This window comes from Phasianus colchicus, chromosome 15 (assembly GCF_987193195.1).
Source record: "Phasianus colchicus chromosome 15, bPhaCol1.hap1.1, whole genome shotgun sequence".
Classification (NCBI taxonomy): Eukaryota; Metazoa; Chordata; class Aves; order Galliformes; family Phasianidae; genus Phasianus; species Phasianus colchicus.
Genome location: NC_143450.1, coordinates 9,565,847 through 9,586,382, shown reverse-complemented (window position 1 = coordinate 9,586,382; position 20,536 = coordinate 9,565,847). Strand labels below are relative to the sequence as shown.

Below are 20,536 nucleotides of genomic sequence, written 5' to 3'. Positions count from 1 at the left end.
AACAGAGGAGCAATGTGTTGGCCACACTACCTGAGGCGTACGCTGCGAGTACAGCTTATAAATCTGCCTGTGCCACTACACTGACTCACTGCAAAGAGAAAATAGGTTTCAGCTATCTCTGCAAAGCACTGAAATGGACTTCTGGAGCTAGGAGCAGGGGAATGTTTTCATGTACCCTTCTGCAAGGTCTGTCTGCCTAGATTTAATTCGGGGGACAAGGGAAAGTTTGTTATGCAGCTCTTAGGACTGCATTTTAAATTGCAGTTAACAAGCAGTCAAGTAAAAGTGCAATACATCCATTTTGCACTTGGTCATAGAACAAAATTCAGGCACTGCAAATTGGCAGCAGATTAATTGGCACCAGTCTTCCCTCCAAACCATATTGGCTCTGTCACAGGTAAATCTGCAGCGCGTACCGAAGGTAGAAATTGTCTCCAGGACACAATCATTCATTACAGCAAATGACATTTCTGATGTCAAAGAATTTTTAAAAAGCAAGAAAAGCACTGATATTCTACCTTTAGCAGGTCAACAGTGGCACAAATACATCAGGTTGTCTTCACAGCAAGAGTCCATGGCTCCGATTTACAGAGGAATGTGGGTGTCTAAACAATGCTCGACTCCTCCACCTCCCATGTTAACTGGCATTTAAAAGCAGCACCTGTTTTTCAGCAGACTCCACGTTTGATGCCAAGGTCACTAATTTCTGGTGACTTAACTCACTCCCAATAGCTGGCCCAGTGCACAGTGAAAAACAACTTTAATTCTACAAGACATCAGTAGCTCTGATAGCTTACTGAAGAAAAAGAATGTGGTGTTACTGAACCAATTTGCTTTGTTAACAAATAAGCAACCCAGGAAGCAACCCGCAGGCACCACAAACGTAACAGCTGAAAAATGACTTTGTGATTCACTTAGACAAGCAACTAAAGATTCTACAGCAGATTCAACTAAACAAAGGGGGGGCTGAGTATAAATACAGAAAGGTAACTTCGAAAATACTGTAAAGACTCTGCTGTTACCACAGCAAGAAATCAGAAGAATTGCAGAGCCAGTTTGTAGCTATATAGCATGTCACATGTTGGAGGCCTGGCGTTGGACAAGTGTCATGGCTGTGGCTGGGATAGAGTCAGTTTTCTTCATAAAGCTCATTTGATGTTGTGCTTTGGATTTTTGATGAAAATAGTGGTGATAACACACTGATGTTTTAGTTGTTGCTGAGAAGTGCTGTGCAGAGCCAAAGACAATTCAGCTCCTTGTGCTGCCCTGCCAGCGAGGGGTTGGGATACACAGGGAGCTGGGGGGATACAGCTACGACAGCTGACCCAGTCCAGTCAAAAGGACGTCCCATACCATGTGGTGCTGTAGCCAGTGATGCAAACTGGGGAAAAGGAGGAGGAAGAGATGATCAGGCTGATAGCATTCACCTTCCCAAGAAACCATTACATGTGCCGAGCCCTGCTCTCCTGGGAGGGGCTGGATATCTGCCCTGCTTTGCTCATGTACACGGCTATTGCTCTGCCTAGTAAACTGCCTCAAACCATGAGTTCCCAGTATTATATTTCCAACTCTCCTCCCCATCCCACCCGGGGAGAGTGAGCAAGCAGCTGGGTGGTGCTGAGCCGCCTGTGTACTGGCTCAACATGAGTAGGGTGCATCATAACCCATCGTATGCAACATCTCCTAAAAAGACAAGAAGGCCGTGGGGGAGAGCTCCCTGGGGTTCCCAAGAGACAAAGGGAATAAAGAGATAAGAAAAGGTTAGCTGGTGAGGTTTCCCACCCTGAACTGTCCCAAAGAGCTCTTACGGTCAGTGAGAGCTCTGTACCCAATTGCTTCCTTCTTGGCAAGAAACATCCCTGCTCAGAGAAGTAGAGGAGTGGCAGACAGAAAAAGCTTCTGCCCATGTGCTGGTAGTGCCCTCACCCAGCTGAACAGTAAGTAGCACAGCTACAGATCAGAGATACATTCAAGTACAATATTGCTGCTGTTTTTTCCTATTTGTCAAGTCCTTCCTGCAACCAAAGAAAAGTGAATCAGAGTATGGCTGCAGGCCTCAAGTAAAAGCAGTCCAAGAGGGCTTGATGTCAGTATTTCTCCACACAGACGCCAATTCCTGACTAGCACAACAAAGCTTGCCTGTTCCTTACTTCATTCACCGCATACTCACCAGTAAGCGAGGTTACAACATAGAACAGGCAACTTCTACCGTTACACCCTGTACCCGGAGCTGCGTGTTCAAGAAATACACAACACAGAGGTATCTCACGCCGATTAGGCACTAAGAAACTCATTCTTAGGAAAAAAGAAAGAAAGAAAGAAAGAGGTGCTTTTCATCTACAGAAGACAAAGCACTAGATTTGTTGATTTCAGGGTTTTTTTTTTTCAGATGAGTAGGAAAACCACCACATGGTGCACTTCTAGGAACATGTATTGAATCAAAACAACCATCACAGACTGCTTTTGATGGCAACTACATACACTGTGGAAGGGGCTCAAGGAGCAGCAGAGCCATCAAACTGCTTTGGACAGCCACACTTACTCCTGCACACATTCCTTGCTCTGTAATAGCCATCCCAAGGCAGCTCTGTCTGCTAACAGTTTAGAAAACATCTAACATCCTCTTTTCTTTTTAAGTATCTACTATTGAGACATTCTAAATTAACTCATTTTTTAGTATGCATCCTTCTGAATTACACTACACTCTTTAATTACTTCACACAGACATCAGTGAATTCAGCCACCTGACAATTTTTATTCAGATGCCATAGAAGAGACAAACCATCTTTAACTCTTGGAAGGATTAACTTTCCCTGGAGACAGGGATTCATCACTTTTGATGCTCTTTTATTCTTCTTCTTACCATTAACCTACTTGCCTCCTCAAAACCTTCTGTTTCATTGTTGTGTTACAGACATATGATTCAATGAGCAGAGATGGTTGGGTTCAGCTGCCTTTATTTGGCTGCTATAGAACCGATGCACAAAGACAGACTACTGGCTCTTCTCATAAGTCTACGTAGCTGCATCTATTTTTAAGTTTGTCATTTAAAGACAGAAAAGCTGCATTAGCAGTCCATAAAACCAAGGCAGGTGTCAAGTGGGGAGAAGAGAATGAGCATGATTGACCCCACTTTAGGACCCGCGTTCAAGTGCACACAAGATGGGCTGGAACAACTGCACTGAGTTTTCCACCAGTCCACAGCAAAGCGTACTGCACAACTTTCCCTCCTTCTATTACTGCTGCTACCACATCTGGAAAATGCATCCCTGGAGACAGCAGAAGAGTTTATGGACCGTGATTCACTCATTACCTGCTGCTATTAAGGCTCTTAGCGGAGATACCACTTAGAGTTCTGCAATCCGCTATGCATGAAACGTTTTATCATTTGTAAGAAGGACATGGGAAGCAGGAAGAAACTCACTCACTATAAAGTTGGACTAAGTCCATCTGACATTCAAAGACAACTGTGTGCAAACAGACTGCATTTTATCTCTCCAGGAAAATGTTGCAGGAGGTAGGTGTTACAGAGGGGAGAAGAGCATTTTGTGACTATGTTTGTCTCAGAACGTTCCTTCTGCCCCCACCCATCAGTGCACATTGGAGGCAGAAGACAGTAATACCAAGTCTACACTGGATACCTTCTCCTGAATTCATGGAATCAAAATGAACGTATCAGCACACTGTTGTCAGAGCAAGCTCATTCAGACTGGAAACTGATGGCAGAAGGGAAATACCCTTCTTGTAGTCCCAGCAGTAATTCTACAGAAACCTTCCCACCAAAGGCATGCAGCTCTGTGTCAGGAAATAGTTACACCTTTGCGATATTCCACTTGGGCAGAGATGTCCATCACCTAACAAGAATCAGAAGAACAAAACATGTAAGCAAAAACCTGCCTCCCCAGCAGCTTGAGGTATTGTGGAATCTGTGCTCACCGACATTTCTGAAGTTTCAGGAAGCAACCTAGCAAAAATGCTGGGTTACTGAAAGCACCCACTGAAACATCCAGTAAGCAGCAGTCCCATCCACCTCCTCATGTTCCACAACACAAAGTACAACAGATTCTCAGGCTGTAGACACAAGACAGAGAAGGGAAGAAATTGCTGCCCCAGAGCATGACACCTCAGTGCTCCTTTAACCAAGTCAGACAGACAGACGAACTCCAGTGCTACCAGAAGAACAAAAGAATTTTAACCAAAGAAATCAGATCATCCAGTTAAGAGCTGGGAAAAAAAAAATAAATTCGCCAAAACAACAAAGCTGTTTAACAGGCAGCAACCATTCCTCTGTTTCCTTGGGTCACTGCTCTCTAACAATGGCTCAGGGACAATTCATCCCTGCTTGTCAATAATACTGCCTTAACAGCCTTCGAGCACGGAGCAGTAAGAGCAGGCCTGATATCAATTGCCAACGCCTGGAGCTGCCATGCATTCAGCTGTAGGTTGTGAGCTTTTACCCTTTTTAGGAGCCACTCACCTCCCAAGGAAACGAGCAGGCTTATACACAAACAGTCTGCTGCCTCTAACACAGGGTGGACCCCTCCAGCTTTGTTCCTTTTGTCTGAAGCATGTCAGACACTCACAGCAAGATCTCTAAAAGCAAAGCTGTTGCTTATGTATCGTGAAAAAAATCAACCCACCAATTTAGTTTTCAGTCTGACTGTTCAAGCCAAATTAAACATCAAGGTAGAACAAACAGCACAGTCAGGTTTGCACACATAGTTTGCTCTTCTGATTAACAAAAAGTCATCTACTTAAAAATAAAATCTCAGTCAACCATCTAAAGTTGCTGAGGGGACTGTTACCATTAGCAGCTGTTAAATCCATACCTGGATCCATGTGACCATATCCACAGAGAAAAAGATTATTCTCTTATTAAACTGATTTTATTCAACAGTGTAACAGCAGGCTGACTCCTAAGGTACGAGAGATGGCCTGAAAGACCAATTACCCCACTGCATGTACCTACTGACAGCATGCTGGAAATTATCAAAATAGGAAAGAAGATAGCCCCAGAAGAGCTGGTACTCGGGACAATGATGATCAAGGAACAAGGAGGACAGGCCTCTCCTCTGCCTACTGACCCACATAGGGCACAGACGTCACCAGGTTCCCGTGGGTGAGGCAGGAGCGCGCAGCCGGCTGGGCAGGTGGCACAGAAGGACACAGCACTTGTGTGGGTGGGATCATACACCCCAAGTGTCTGAAAGCTGCTACAAAATAAAGCCAAACCTGCTCTGACTAGCAGCTCAGAGCAATTCCCCAGGTTAGGAAAGCATGAGAGAAGAAAAGATGCAGTTTCTGAGTGATAGGAAGGAATGGAGACCCCTGACTGACATGGAGAAGGAACCTATCTGAAGTGCTGCACTTCCTCCAGGCCGTGTCAGAATGCCAGACGGATTCCTCCTACGGAGCATGGGGAAGAGCATGAAAACCAAACAAGATCTAGGGAGTAGAAGTTCTGTCAGAACTAATGTGCTTGGCTGATTCCATTTTAATTTAAATTTTAATCGAAAAAGCTTTGAGAACAGCACGCCTTTTTAAGTAAGGACCTCTCAACTCTAAAAGCAGTGACTTCCACCTGTCAATAGCAAGTTGGCAGATGCCTTATCCTAATGCCTTCCCCTACACATACAGAGGAAGCATTATTTTTTCAGTTTTCAAGTAAAATATTAGTTTAAGATTTCTTTCAGAAGTCCTGTTTTCAGATGCTGCTGCTTTTCTGTCCATCCAAAGGCAAGTATCTCTCTGACACCTCCACAAGAACATTTAGCTCTTGCCAAATCTAGCAGAGCCAAAACGAAGCAACTCTGCTTCCAACAAAACAGAGAAATCTATCACCCTCTTTTATAGGCGGCAAAGAACAATTGCAGGAAGTCAGTGGCAGGAGAAGAGAATCGGAACTGCCAATTCTGAACTCTTCTTTTTGTGATTGTTAATTCCTTGTTTAAATGAAATTTCTGTGTTTCCTGTCTGACAGCAGATGAGAACATAATGTGCAAAGAGCAGCTCAAGACAGCCTGTGGGACAGAGCCACACTGCGACCCCAGGGAATGGATGCAGCAGTGGGAGCCAACAGAACTAAATTCTATTCTGCTCCCAGCACTGACTCACTGTGTAATTGCTGCTCCACTCAATTACATCTTTCTACTTCAGCTTCTTCATTTTGCAGAGTGGCACCTGGTGACATCTGTTGGTTTTTCACCAAACACATTGAAATCTACAGATGAAAAACTCTACAAAAATATGAAGTATTACTTCATATCAAAGCCGCAGTGTCTTTAAAGGTCTCCAGAAGGAAAGCTCTGGGAAGATGTTTAAGAAAACAAAGATGTTCAGTGCTAGAGCCAAGTCTCTGGTCAGTCACAGGGCTGTACCTAGAGTGCATGTCTGTGGACAGTCTTGATTAGGAACACTTTCCTGAACTGGGACCCAACTTTGAAGCATGTGTGAAGTAAAATAAGTGATCTTGCTAATGGAAGTTTATGTATTTAAAGTAAGCACATAATACGTAACTATTAAAGTCTGACCCCAAATGTGAGTTCAAGGAACAAATTCAGATTCAAAGCCCAACTAATAAACTGATACTTGTAAATACCAAGCAGTTATTAACACATTTAATAAGATTAACACCTGCGTAACAGTAGATAATACACAAACAACATTAAGTAATCACCTAGTCCTCATTTGCACACAATGGGGCATTAACACAAATACTGCAGAAGTTGAGCTTTGATGCACAAACACACAAGGCTTCAAAATCACTCTGGAAAGTGTTTAATCCTGAACTACTTGGAGCCAGTTCTGGTACACAAAGGGCTGGACAAGGAAGAACTAATGCAGTTTTAAACTAGCTTATCTATACTGCGAGAAGCAAGAAGACTGAAACTCTTAAATCCTGTATGACTTACATTTCATCCTCACATTACACCATTTTTCAAAGCATAATACTCCAGTATCTTCTTTTTTTTTTTTTGACCTGCTGACTCTCCACACTTGAAGGCCAAGGAGTGAAATGAGGGAATGATTTTCCTTGCCAGCCAGCTCCTCCCTCTTAATTCGAGTTCCAAGAACATAATGAAACTAACAGAGGAAGTTTCTGAAACTAGGAGGAGCACTAAGAATGAGAAAACAAGGTTAGCCAAGAGGACTGTCATTCATTATATAATTCAGCATTTAAGTAACTGGACATTTAGAGAAAGGGGCCAAAAGAAACACACTCAGCAGCAGCTTCTGTGGCATTATGTCATCTGGGCTTCTGGTTATTTAGCAGGTACAGGAAATATTTTATATAGAGAAATAACAAAACCATTTACTTCTAGGACAAAAGACTATGAATCCCCACAGCACTTGCAGAAAGAGGGCACAAAATGAATAGATCCTGCTTCCATTCATACAGATTTCTTTTCAAGGAGCTATTCCTGTTGGTTTCTCCCTTCAGCCAGGCTCCTTTACTACACTGTCCTGTTCTGCATAATACCTTTTTGTCAACTGTGCTCTAAATTTTGCACTCTTATTCTTCTGGTGCATAAGGACTTCGTTTTCTATTGCCTAGGAATACACAGCAACTGCTATTGCTGAAATACCTCAAAAGTGAAAATTATTTTAGATGCCACTGATGAATGGAAGAGATGAAGCAGCATGTTGTATAACATGTTTTTTGTTGGTTTTTTTTTCCTGAATAAAACGTTAGGCTCAAGCATATTTCAAAGGTAATTAGGAAGAGGAATGTATTTATAATCTCAGAAGCTCAATGGTGGAATCTTGCCAGCAAGCATCTTATTTCCTTTTAGGCAGTGAGGCAGGTGTCAAAATGAAGGATGAAAGAGAAATGTATTTTTAATAAAGTGAGCAAACTATACTTTGCTTCATCAAAACAGAAGAAAAATGTCATGAAGAAAAAATGTTCAAGTAAGGGGACTGGTATTTAAAGGGACCCAGCCCTTTGTTGGGCTGAAAGCAATTTATGTCTGTATTCTGGAGATCAGAAAAAGAGGGGGGGAAGAGAGAAGGAACAGGATCAAAAATATGGTTCTCCTCCAGCTAATTAAGTTGTCCAGATACTTAAATACCCTAAGTAAACTGCAGCCATCCTGTCGCAGAGCCTCCATCCCCCTTAAGCTCAGAAGTTCTAGCTCCTCGCAACTCCCCAGCACATCCCAGCATCCCCCAGCCCTGCCCCTCGCCCATTCCCTCTGTGAGCCTCCTGGTCCTGAACTTTGCTCCCTTTCCCAAGGAAAGACCCCTCAGAACAGAGCTTCTCTTCCCTGCCATGCTCCCCCAGCTCCATCACACTGACCCACAGCTCCCGCTGCTCCCAGTGCTGCTGGCCTCAGTGCCTGAGCACATCCCCTCTTCTCCTCAGCTCTCCCCACAGACTGAGTCCTGAGCTCCACAAAACCCAAATTTCCAAGAAATCACCTATGTGAAATTTAAAACACATCCAAGGGGAAAAATATAAAAGATACTTTTCTCATAGTTTCTAGAAACCACAAAACATTAAAACTTCGTTTGTTACTGCTGAACATCTTCAAACAAGACACAATGAGATTAAATGAGATTAATGTAGCATCAGAACATTGTGCCTTTCCTTTTTGAATGCTGCCTTCTGAACGCTGCACGCCCCAGCTGTGCCAGGACAGTGAATCTGAGACTGGCACTGCACCCCTCTACATAACCCAGAGCTGCCTGAAGACAAATAACCTCTGCCAAAGGAAAGAGGAAGGGGAGAACAATAAAGTGAAGAAAACAGCTCCATCTTCATAAGGCTTCCCCTTAAAAGCATGAAGACCAGTCCACACTCCACTGCATGGCAAGTTTTTCTGTATCAGCAAGAGAATTCATGAAAGTGACTGGTTCACAGTCTCCTATTTATGTTCCAGTCTGAGAGAATTTCTGTACACACTTCTAGAACTTAGTGCTATTTTTTAGATGTTTATAATTGTACTCCTTATGAGGAAGTACAGCTCGAAAGTAACATCTGGCTTCCAGATGAAGTTCCTGGTTTTGACTCAGCTGTCAAGAAATAGCCATAGTGATCCCACCCTGCCAGAAAAACGTGACTGACAGACCCATCATACACCCACAATGTGCAGTTGGCACCCAGCTGACCAGCACTTGCTGGTCAAGATGCCAGACTCCAGCAACCAGATTCAGAGGCCAGTGCAGAATGGTCACATTTGATTTATTGATATGGAATCAGCGAGGGTCTGAGATTTCACACGTATCTGAAAATATGGTCCTATTTACATTATTGGCAGCACTGGTCCTGTAGTAGGCTCTCCAGCCTTTTATTCACAGTACACAGTGCTCTACGGACGCGGACAGCAATTAAGAAAACAAGTGGTCTGCCTTAGGATATGATTATTAAATAAATACTAAGCAATCCTGAGAGCCTGGAATTCTGCTAGTAGCTCTGCATGCATGTCTGCGTTAACACAGCACTTTGATGTCTCCTGTACTAAAAGGCAATCTGTGTTTCTGGCTTATCTGGACTAAACCAGATACATTATTGCATTTGCAAACATTCTTTAAAAAAAAAAAAGGCAAAACAAAAACCGTCCAAACACATTCAATTCAAACACAGAACACAGTCCATCTAGCTGCAGTCTTCACTGGTGTACATTTGCCATTATCACTACTGAAATACTCCAACATTTCAGGGTAAGGAAGGCCTGTAGATCGCGACTAGATTGTTATTAATAGCTTTTTGGCACAACAATTTTCCATTCTGGAGGCAGCTGCCTTGGTACAGGAATACCTAGACATTTCAGAGCTTGTGCTTGGATACAAGACAAAAAAAACAGATGATTCCACTACTTCTTCCCTCATTGCAAGACTGTTCTTTTCTTACCACCTCTGACATTTGAATTACATACCTAAAAAAAATACTCCTGCATACTTCAAAATACAAGCTCAACAACTTCCACAGCTTCTCCCTCCACAGCGTTGCTTCAGCTCTGTTTACTGTGATTCAGTCATTTTCACAGCAACGAAGTATGATGCCATGAAGAAAGCATCTGTGTCATCAACGAGGGAACAAAGCAGGACAGTTAAAGTTCAGAAGGAACAATACAGAACTTTCCTACAAAGCCAGAATTTAATACTCCTGTACTTACTCAAGAACAATTTTCCACTCCAGCTATTTTAAGATAAATAACGTATTAAGGAGACTTAAGGAGAAATATTTACACGCATGCACTCTATGTATAATTGGTTATTTGTGGCACAGACATCAACAGGCTCTGTCTGTACAACTGCTGTGTGCCCATCTGACTGCTATGACTGCAGAATAATCTTTCAGGTGCCCTCAAAGGGCTATTGTTGAAATGCAGTTAGTCATGGCACGGCCTGGCACCAGCCCGGCTCTGACGGTTACGTAAGGCAGCAGCCCACGAAGCCTTGTTTCACAACACACTGAGGTGGAACACGCTTGCCAGGAGCATGCTCACAGAGCCACCAGTTGCTCAGGAGCAGGCAGCTGTCAAGCAGCTAAACAAAAAAGTGCAGTCCCTGCAAAGTGTAAAGAGGCATCTATCTAATCAGCACACAGCAGTGTTTCAGCCACTGGCTATAAATGGCTGCGGTTTGTGGCTGTGGAAGCGAGTGTGACCACACACAACTCAGTACAGGGCACATGCAAACCTTCTCGATACTGCTGCATGCACACCTCTAAGCACAACTCATCCAACCAGGAAAAACCGTTCCAGCTGGCTGTGGCTTCTTATTCTTCTTTCGTGTCCTCCCCACGATCTTTCAGCCAAGAACAGGTGATACCTGCTGCAATCACCAGCGTGCAGTTCTACAGGAGAGACAGCTCATTTGTAGAGTAAGTTCAGCAAGTAACTTTGCCAAATGAACCACTATGTAGTAACACAGCTTGTTAAACAATGTGCTGAGAGGGAGCACAGGTGGATGGAACGCAGAGCACTACGATCCCATGAGAAACACCGAGCTGCTTGAGACTTCACAAAGAGATTGCAAATTAAACTCCTGAACAAATATGTACATTTCCACTAGCATTTGATAGTCATTAGGCAGTGCCAGAATGTCACTCAGCATTTTTCATGGAATCACAGCATGGCTGGATTGGAAGGATCCTTAAAGATCACCCAGTCCCAACTCCTGCTGTAGGCTGGTTGCCCCCCTTCAGATCAGGTTGCCCAGGGCCCTACCTTACCTGGCCTTGAGCACCCACAGTGGGCAGCAGTGCCAGTGCCTCACTGCCCTCTGAGAAAAGAACTTCTTCCTAACATCTCACTTATTCTTGCTTTACAACTGGCAAACATTCACACATAAGCTGAACAACTCCCCTAAAAGTTGAAGTGAGATTTGAAGTGTTACAAGAAAGCATTTAAGTCGTGAGCCTCACAAATCTATCAAAAAGAAAAATGGCAGGATTATGAGAGAGCTTTGCTCCTTTTCTTAAGCCCAAAGACTGAAAGCAAGCTATTTTTCTTAAGCTTAGAAGTGCATGAGAAACTGCTGTCAAAGGGGTAGCTTAGGGCTGAAAAAGATTTTTCTCCTAAGACTGCAGATTGCCTACTATCTGCCAGCCTGATCTCACTAATCTGCCTGGGAATCAAAGGAGGACAAACAGAGCTCCCTGATGCTGCTGAAGCAGTTTCTATCACCAGTTTCGCAACCATGCCAGGCCAGTTGTCTCGGGCATCAGTTTGCCTATTAGCCATCACAACTTGTAGGTCGAAATTAAAAACATTCATAATCACACTGCCTCTCCTGAAGGCACTAATGCTGAAAGTGTGTCAGTTTCAGCTGACTGGATGATTGGACTTAAAAAAAAACAAAAACAAACCACAAACAAATGGGAACCAAAGCAAAGAGCTGCCCATGGCCCAGAACAACCAGAACTCTATTCAGCAGTCAATCAGAACACCCATGTAGAACGTATCATTTATTACAGATTTACAAAGGAGCAGCTGACTGTGGGCCCCATTGTGCTGTTCAGAGGGAATAAATCTGCCACTAAGAACTTCCACTCTAAATCAGCACTTAAACCAAAATCCTTTCTAAGCCTGGTTCCTTCCTTCTGACCTCTAAAATCCAGGTACAGCATACTGGTGAAAAACAGTACTTCATTTAAGCTACCAAGGCATAAGGGGAAAAATACAACAGAAGTCTTAATCAAAACATTGTGATTAGTAGTGAGAAATAAACTCTAAAGTGTTTAGTTGAATATAAAAATAAGGATTTGCAGATGTTTGCTTTCTGTGCTGAAAAAGTGGTCAGGGCACAACTGAGAATCACTCCAGTTAGAACAAAAACTTGATTTCGGAATCATCTATTTTAGTTTGTCTCAGTCCAGTTGCAGCTACCAGAATAGTTGAGAGGTTTCAGAAACTGCACTAGAGCCATCAGTGACTCTGTTATGCAAATAGGCAGATGCCAAGAAAAGCCATCACATTCAAAAGCAACTGAACTTGCAGTAGGTTTATCCCCACCATGTTCATTTCCAGCACATGAAGCCACTCATTACTCCTGAGTAAACTCAGCATTAGAGCAAGCTGAACTCCAGCACTGTTGCTCTCCAGTGAAGCTAAGCCTTCTTGCTGAGTGGATCACGTAACAGGTGAGAAACCTTCTGGCCTGCAATCACCATTCAAGATTACCCAAGCTATACAGTTTAATCTAATAATGATTTTAACAACTACAGAAGCTGCAAATAAACAAGTGACACTCTGTGTTAAATACTCAAGGGCAAAGCACCCTCTGTATTCCACCCGTGCACCTCAAAATCCCCATATACATATGAAAGCTTTGCTGAGATGAGTGCTACCAAACCAAGGAAAGGCAAAAAGCAACACTGTGTTGATGAAAAAGTCAAGAAGCAACAACATGATTTACAAACTGAGAAGAAACCAGGCCTTCTGTACATACAGACTGATTCAGAAGCTCTGCAGGAGGGCTGATGTCTCGTGCCTTGCACTGAACAGATCTGTACCAAAGCCTCCAATCTACAAAATAAAAACTTGATTCCTTATTAACATCAAAGGATTGCAGAGATTAGAGCATGTGAAATGCTTCGAAAAATGAAAAGCATTGGGCAAGTACTAGGGATGATTAACACCCTAACACTCAAAACAAAACAATTATTTATTCACTTGAAATCTTTTACTGTTAAAATATTATTTTATTTATAATTTAAAAGCATTTTATATTGGCAAAAAGAATCATTGATAAGCTGAGAAAACAAAAATCTTACAGAAAAAGTAACATACAGCATAAGCAATAAAACAAGCTGTTTCCACATCTAATACCAACCAATACGTCTCTGACTCTGCCCCAGGGAGACTCCTTCCAAGAAACGGATCCAAGCACTTTGTGTACTCCAACTGGGCCAAACTTGAACCCTTCAGTCTATGAGATAGAAAAGATTAAGCCAAACGGCCAGAAATGCTTTCTTCAGCTTCAATTGGTGAAGAATAGGGACTTCATTGGTGAAAGCTGCAGCCTTCAGAAAAAAAACAGTTTCTTTCCACTTGGAAACTCTAAATTTTGGACTCTAGAAGATACATAAGTGCAATTGTGTGGGTTTTTTTTAATCTAACCTTCTAATCATGCATAAGGATAACACACACTTTGAAGCGCGTCGTAAAGACAGAGTGCCAAACTGTACCTCGCAAAGGGAACATCCAGTTGAAATCTCTGACAGAAAATCCTTGCATTTAAATGACAAAAACCTTCAGAAACATACTACAGGTGGAAACTTCCCTTCTCTAAGCCTATTGTGCTATGTTATATCACTGTCAGGAAGTAGCTGCAAATTTTTAATGCATGCATCATTCTTAACCTACCAGAGTAAAACTTTCCATCCTCAACCGATCTTGTTCCACTGACTGCACAGTGATCAAAAAAGCCAAAAGACTGCCTCTGACCTTTGCAAAAATGTTGTTCCTGAGCTTTGTTTAAGCTGCTAAAAGAGGAAAGCAGCTTGGTGCATGTGACACTAGTTTCTCTGTACCATAAAGTTCTTGTCTTATACCAAGTGCAGCCTTTAAAGTCTCATCTCCGCAGAAAAGATGAACTTCAATAAGCTTACACTGTACGAGTAGGTGCTTTGACATGTCTATTTCTAATCCTTCAACTCAGTGACAAAGAACTTATTCCACCTGTGAATCTTCAAAGTGCAGATGGGAACTGATGCCTCTACCTTTCTGTAACTCTTTAATCCAAACTAACTGAGATTTTACACCATTCTGAAGCACAGCACAGGTGCTTTCTCTTAGGATGATTACTCTTTGTGAAGCTGCTTTCCACATGTGCATTTTGAGACCCAACAGAACTTACATTTTTAAGACATCCGAAATAACATTTTATCTGCTATTACAAAGCAACAGCCGTAACCCAGGATCCCTCATTGTTCGTGTATTCTACAAGCCTGAAAACAGACGGCAACAGGGCTTGCAGCTGGCAGAATGTCTCCAAAGCTGAGAAGAGTTTTTTTCTACCAAACTTTATACAAAGGAAGAAACAGTGCTCTGGGACCCGGATCCCACATGATTCAGCAGATGCTGTTTCCAGCTTCAGCAAGTTTTCATTCAGAAGCAACTGCTCCATGTTCAACAGTGCCTCACGGATCACATACAAGATCCTGCCATCCTGTATAAATGAGAGGCCTGGTTTAGAGTTACAGCAGAAACACAGTGCACAGCTTTTGTACGGGAGAACAGAACTGTGGTATTTTCTCCACATCAAAGGGACAGTTCTGCATGGCTCATAGTGGTCCTACATGCAAAACATGAGGTGATCATAGAAACATTTGAGTTGGAAGGGACCCTTAAAGGCCATTTGGTCCAACTCCCTGCAATGGACAGGGATACCCACAGCTCCATCAGTGCTCAGACCCCTCCGGCCTGACCTCAGGTGTCTGCAGGAACAGAACATCCACCCACTCTCTAGGCAACCTGTGCCAGTGCCTCACCACCCTTGTCACAAAGAACCTTTTTTTTGTATCCAATCTAAATCTTTTAGTTTGAAACCATTTCCCCTTGTCCCATCACAACAGACCGTGCCGAACCGTCTGTCCCCCTCTTTCTTACAGCCCCCCTTTAGACACTGAAAGGCTGCTCTCTGGTCTCCCTGGAGCCTTCTCTTCTCTTCTCCAGGCTGAACAGCTGCAGCTCTCAGCCTGTCCTCCCAGGGGAGATGTTCCATCCTTCGGATCATTTCTGTGGCCCTCCTTTGGACACACTCAAACAGGTCTATGTCTGCCTCGTGCTGTTCACACGTGAGCTCAGCACCCCGAAGCGAGGCCTCACAGACCTCAGTTCCCAGATCGGTGCACGTGGATGTAATCCTAACGCTGGGGTAGAGCCTTCGTGAAAAGACTCCTATAGATAAGTGCATTTGCAGATGGGAGGCGTCACTTACACAGCTTTGCCTCGGGACTGGCTCAAACCCGCGGTTATCGCTGCAGCCCCACGGCAGCCCGGGGGTCCCTCGGCTTCGTTTCGGTAGCGCACACCTTGCGCTCGGATCCCAGCGCCCCGCAGGCCTCACCCCGCCCTCCAGGCCCGCTCCCCGCCGCCGCCCGGGGCCGTTCGAAACTCCTCACGCCTCGTTCTGCTTTGCACAACGCCATTACATAAGGATAATCGCACGGGTTCCCACGCCCAGACCCACTTCTCGCAGCCGCTCCTCCCGATCCCGCGCGGCGCTGCGGCCCGGCTCGCCGCACACCGGCGCTGCCGGCCGGGCGGGAGGCGCGAAGGCCGCGAGGCCGGCTTTGCGGGCAGCCCCGCCCGGCCGCACTCACCTCCTGAAGTCAAAGGGCATGGTGCTGGCGGTGCCGGCGGGCGCCGGGCAGGCTGAGGGCCCCGCCGCCCCCCGGGCCCGGCTCTCGCCTCGCTGCCGCCGGCCGCAGGGCCAGGAAGTGACGGCCCCGCCGCCGCGCAGCGCTCAGCCCATTGGGCGGCCGGGCCGGCCGCCGCTTCCGCCGCCGGGTTACGGGCAGCGGCGGGAGCCGAGGAGGCCTGCGGCGGCTGCGCCTTCGGTGCCGGGCGCGGGGCTCGAAGCGGCCGCCCGGCAGCAGCAGAAAAGCGGCTGGCAGCGCTGCCCGCGCACGGCGCTGGGGCCGGATGAGCCCCTTGGTGCCGGCCTGGCTCTTTGGCTTTCTTTTAAAAAGCTTTCTGCGTTTTTTTATTGGAGGACAAAGAGTTACAGTAAGAAAAGCTCGCTGTTTCGCAGGCGAGGCGTCTCCCCATCACCCGAGCCTCTCTGCTCTGCTGTCTTGCCGTTTTGCCCGAAGCATTCATGCTTTTGTCTGACTCTATCCCTGCCGGATTTAATGCAGCGCTGCACGCGTCATCCTGCACCGCACGCTGCTCTCTCCGCGTCTGCACATCGTAGCCTCAGCCAGGGACTTTGTGCCGCAGATAAACCGCGACCGATGCCGCGTTAAGGGTGAAGTGGTGCCTTCACACTGCGTGTTAGATCGTAACACAGGAGTAGAACGCAGCTGCTTTTATCTTCTCAGCCTAAAGGCAGAGAAAGAGAGAAACAGCAGCAATCTAAATACTTAGATATATGCATACTTAGATACATACCTAGAAAAGCATACTGCTGTTCTTGTTGATTCTGGAGCTTTCTTCCTCTTCCACCTCTTGTCGTAATCTCCTTGCTTAGAGATCCACATTTTTACATTCTTCGCTTTCACCCAGAAGCCAGACCCAGACTTGGAAAAAAATAATAATTCAGATTGAAATAAGTAGAAGAAAAATACCCAACAGTCAGAGCTGCTAATCAATGCCGTAGTCTTTCAAAGGAAGAGCTAATTCTTGATGGGGATATTTAAAAATAAAGTGGAGGAGTCCTGGGGTGAGATGAACCCTCAAAAGCCCCCAGGGAACAGATAAAGAAGCCTAATTGGCTTTTTGATCTCAGACATCTAAATTACCCGAATTGCATTGTGCAAGTGCATTCAGCACACTGCAGACTGGTCAGCCACCAAACCCTGCTGCACTGTGCATTGTGCTCCCGAATTGAACAACACACTGAAACTAATAAGACAGTTTCATCTCTCAACAGGTCAAACTAATTGTGCCAGGGGGTCTATCTGTAGTGGAAAAACAAAACAAAACAAAAAACCAGCAACAAAACTGTGCCTATCAAGTTATAGTTGCACAACCCAGTGCTAGTCTGGGCTCCTGGCAAGGCCCCTGTGTCGTTAGCTGTTATTAACCATCTTGTGCAAAGACCAACTCAGGAGCCAAGGCAGTGCTAAAGTGGTTACAAAAGTATTTAACCTGTAGGGTAGACAAATTGGGAGGTTGACTTGAACACTCATTCCTCTGTCAGACCCAAGGATTGAGAATGCAGTGAAAGCTCGCATTGGGAAGTTTTGTTCCCAACTGAAAGGTCAAACTGAAGAAACTGATGGACACAGAGCAGCGCCAAGACAGCTTTCCAATTCGATCCAGTTCACTTACATCCTTGCCAAGGGAAGAAGAAGTTAATGCCCTGAGATAAGACCCTCATCACAATATTGTTTAATTACATAAGACTTCCAGTGAGCCTGAGATAAGCACAGGAATTTGTCCTCAGTCCAGCTGGGTGCGGCTGCTTAGATCATGTTGTGTATTAGAATGAGAACTGAAAGCCTGGGTTTATTCGAGGTGCTTGTCATATCGTTAGAGCTGGAATAAATAAACTGATACTGACAGCTGATTTAAAAGTTATCTATCTTTTTTCATGTAGCTAATAGATGAGCATTTACTAATAACAGCAGCCCTAAAATTATCCATTGTTTCTCTTCAAGTAGCATTAGTAACATTAATTGAGACAACTCTGAAATCAGCAAGTAAAATTTTTTAGAGCTCTCACCAGGGAAGAAACTGAAGCAAAGGGGTGAATTGGATGACCTAAGGCTACGGAATAAGGTCAGATTCACCTCTAAAATTAGCAAATACCAGCCTTTCCCCACCTCCCCATTCCTAATTCTGTGCTCACAGTTCTGTTCACAAAAAGGAGTATTGTCCTGATTTCCGTTCACTTTCTTATAAATAGATCTGATCATAGTTGACTCTATCAGGATTCTTAACTCATGCTTTGTAGAAAAAAACCTGCTGGCTCCTTCCTAGAAACAAGTGACCCACACATGCTTTATTTGAATCATCTTGATAGCCCATAAACTTGCTCTTACAAGTAACATTTTGTTTCTCTGGTTTTCCTAAATCTTCCCGGTTTCTAGGTGATATGCTATTCTTTGCTTTTAACTTCGTGTTAATGCAGTTTATAGTAATCTGTGATGATTTTTTTTATCTCTAACTTGTTAAAATGTCCTTGTTCCCAAAAAAGTGCAAAATAGGACCTTGCCCATTCACCATAACACTTCAACAAAACATCTAAAATGCCCTTGTATGATTTCCTCTTTTGTTTTGTTTGTGATTCCTTACACATGGCTGAGCTTTATATTAGCCCCTGGCTTGTGTTACCACTCCTGAGCTGGGAACGTATTGCAAGTGCTGTGACTGGGTCACGAGCAGCATTGTTTGCTAAGGGTAAAGCAGGGTGCATACAGTCATCGTTTAGGTCACCTTCATTTGGTTCATCAATTGGGAATGTGCGGTGACTGTGAAGGAAGGTGCAGCGCTTATTCACTTCGCCCCTTCTGCCACAGCAGTGTTTGCTCATGGCTGAACTGTAGCTTTTTGTTTGGGACAGCGTGTGACAGGGTATGTGCTCTGCGACGTTCTGCCATTGTGCATGTATTCACAGGATATGTTTGCAGCACTTGTGTCAGGGTGGGTTTGGGATTTAAGTGAGCACATTGCTACGCAGGGCGTGTTTACTTGATTATGTGTTGTACTCTGCAGGGCGTGACTCTGGCTGCATGAAGCACTGAACACAACTGCCGTTCAGGAAAAGGAAAAAACATTTCAGAGAATGGACAGAAAAAGTTATAAAATATAAATAACAGCATGTGAGGAAATATTTCTGAAGGAACAGGATGCGCCTGTAGGTGAAGAATTCAAACACAAGTGCTGTGCTAAGTATAATCAGCAATAAAAGCTCAGCCCTTCCTCTTAGCATTTTAGTAAGCTACTTCTTGGCAGCATTTTCCAAATATCAGGGAACAAAAAAGTGAGCTTTAAGTCTTCATGCAGTGTAGGATGTGGTTGTCATTATCCTATATCCTATAGCTATCAATCTATTATGAGACTGCATCTTGAATGGACAGTGGAATAAATCCGTATCTGTTCAACTTATACAAAGCTCCTTCTTCACTGAGTGTCTGAGTTTTTCCCTTACAACATGATACAACCTCTCTTCTTCCTGCTCAGTACACAGAGGTAACAACATGATCATTTTATGGATCCCAGGGCTGGCCGCAGGCACTGTGTGTGTGTGTACTTGGGAGGGGGCCCACACAGCCACACGGCCTCTTCCCTGCCCCATGACATTGAGTGAGCACTGAACTGGGCAACGCTAATGGAAATCTTCAGCTTTTATAGCCCCAGAAAATGTACCCTGTGTTTAATACGGTTTCTCTTTGCTTGCTTGTTTACTTTAGTTTTCGGCATGTCAGGTATTTACTATGGCAAAGCCACAGTGAACACTAAGTTTTTGTGTTTGCTTCCTTTTCCACTGTGGAAATGAACTCTGCGGACAAGTTCCAGCTGCTGTCAGCCTTGCCTCACACAGTCCCTCTGTACTGATCAGTGACCAGTGCAGTTTGGGAGACTGAAATCGTGCACAGGGTCACGGCCAAAGGCGATGGAGTTAACCGGATGCACGTTAACCATTAACTGGAGGTAAGCAGTGTAATCAAGGACTTTGAACACAAAAACAGAGGGCCAAAAATCAAAGAGATTTTGATCACTAACAAAGAGTTCAAGTTTAACACGTAAAGGAGTTCAATTAATTCAATAATTCAGTAATTCAAAGGAAGAATATTCTGTAGTGAGTTAAATGCCTAAATTCCCTGTACTTGGGAAAGGAATCAGTAGGAGCCTAAGGACTTTTGCCCATGGCTAGTACACTGAGTGGTGAGATGCCTGCATCAGCCAGCAGGAAATACCTGGGAGAAGGGGTTGTCTGAGGATGTCCCAAGGAAACCCTGACATGGAACCAAAAAGTGATTGTTTGTGGCGTTAAGTAAGTCACTCGTTTAGCATAGACACTGAATCAGACTTCTTCATGGAAATTTCCCTGGGAGATAAGCCACCGCCTCTGTTTTACATACTCCTAAGTCCACATATGGACCTTTGAACTTACAGGGAGTGCTGTGAGAAACTTCAGGCATTCAGGGGAAGAAAGGAGAGGGCTCTCTCCCAGTGTCATAAAGCTGAACTACTTTGTGACCAGGAGTGTGAATCGTCATGCTGGAATAGGATGCCTCATTAGGGCTCTTCTCTGGGAAACAGTGGTGATGGTAGAACTGTGATACTGGTGATACTGGGCTGGGGTCCGTGACTTACTAATGTTAAAAACATATAAGCACAGAAGCACTTCTGAGAGTTCCTTCTTTTCAGTCTTGTCCTCGGTGTCATGTTCAATCACAACATGCCAAGCAAAT

At 44.3% G+C, this 20,536-nt stretch overlaps 1 protein-coding gene and 1 long non-coding RNA gene across 2 annotated transcripts in view; both read right to left on the bottom strand.

The window, feature by feature from the left end:
- Positions 1 to 15,921, bottom strand: part of ERGIC1 (endoplasmic reticulum-golgi intermediate compartment 1) — a 57,711-nt gene extending 41,790 nt beyond the window's left edge. The window contains exon 1 of the mRNA XM_031598098.2: positions 15,776 to 15,921. Within this exon, the coding sequence (XP_031453958.1) occupies positions 15,776 to 15,795 (20 nt within the window). The 5' untranslated portion in view covers positions 15,796 to 15,921. The remainder of the gene's footprint in view (positions 1 to 15,775) is intronic.
- Positions 6,961 to 15,745, bottom strand: LOC149915901 (uncharacterized). The gene is made up of 3 exons (XR_016471473.1): positions 15,391 to 15,745; positions 12,898 to 14,619; positions 6,961 to 10,801 (listed from the first exon to the last, which is right to left on the bottom strand). It is a non-coding gene; the product is annotated as an uncharacterized LOC149915901 (long non-coding RNA).
- Positions 15,922 to 20,536: the final 4,615 nt, after the last annotated feature.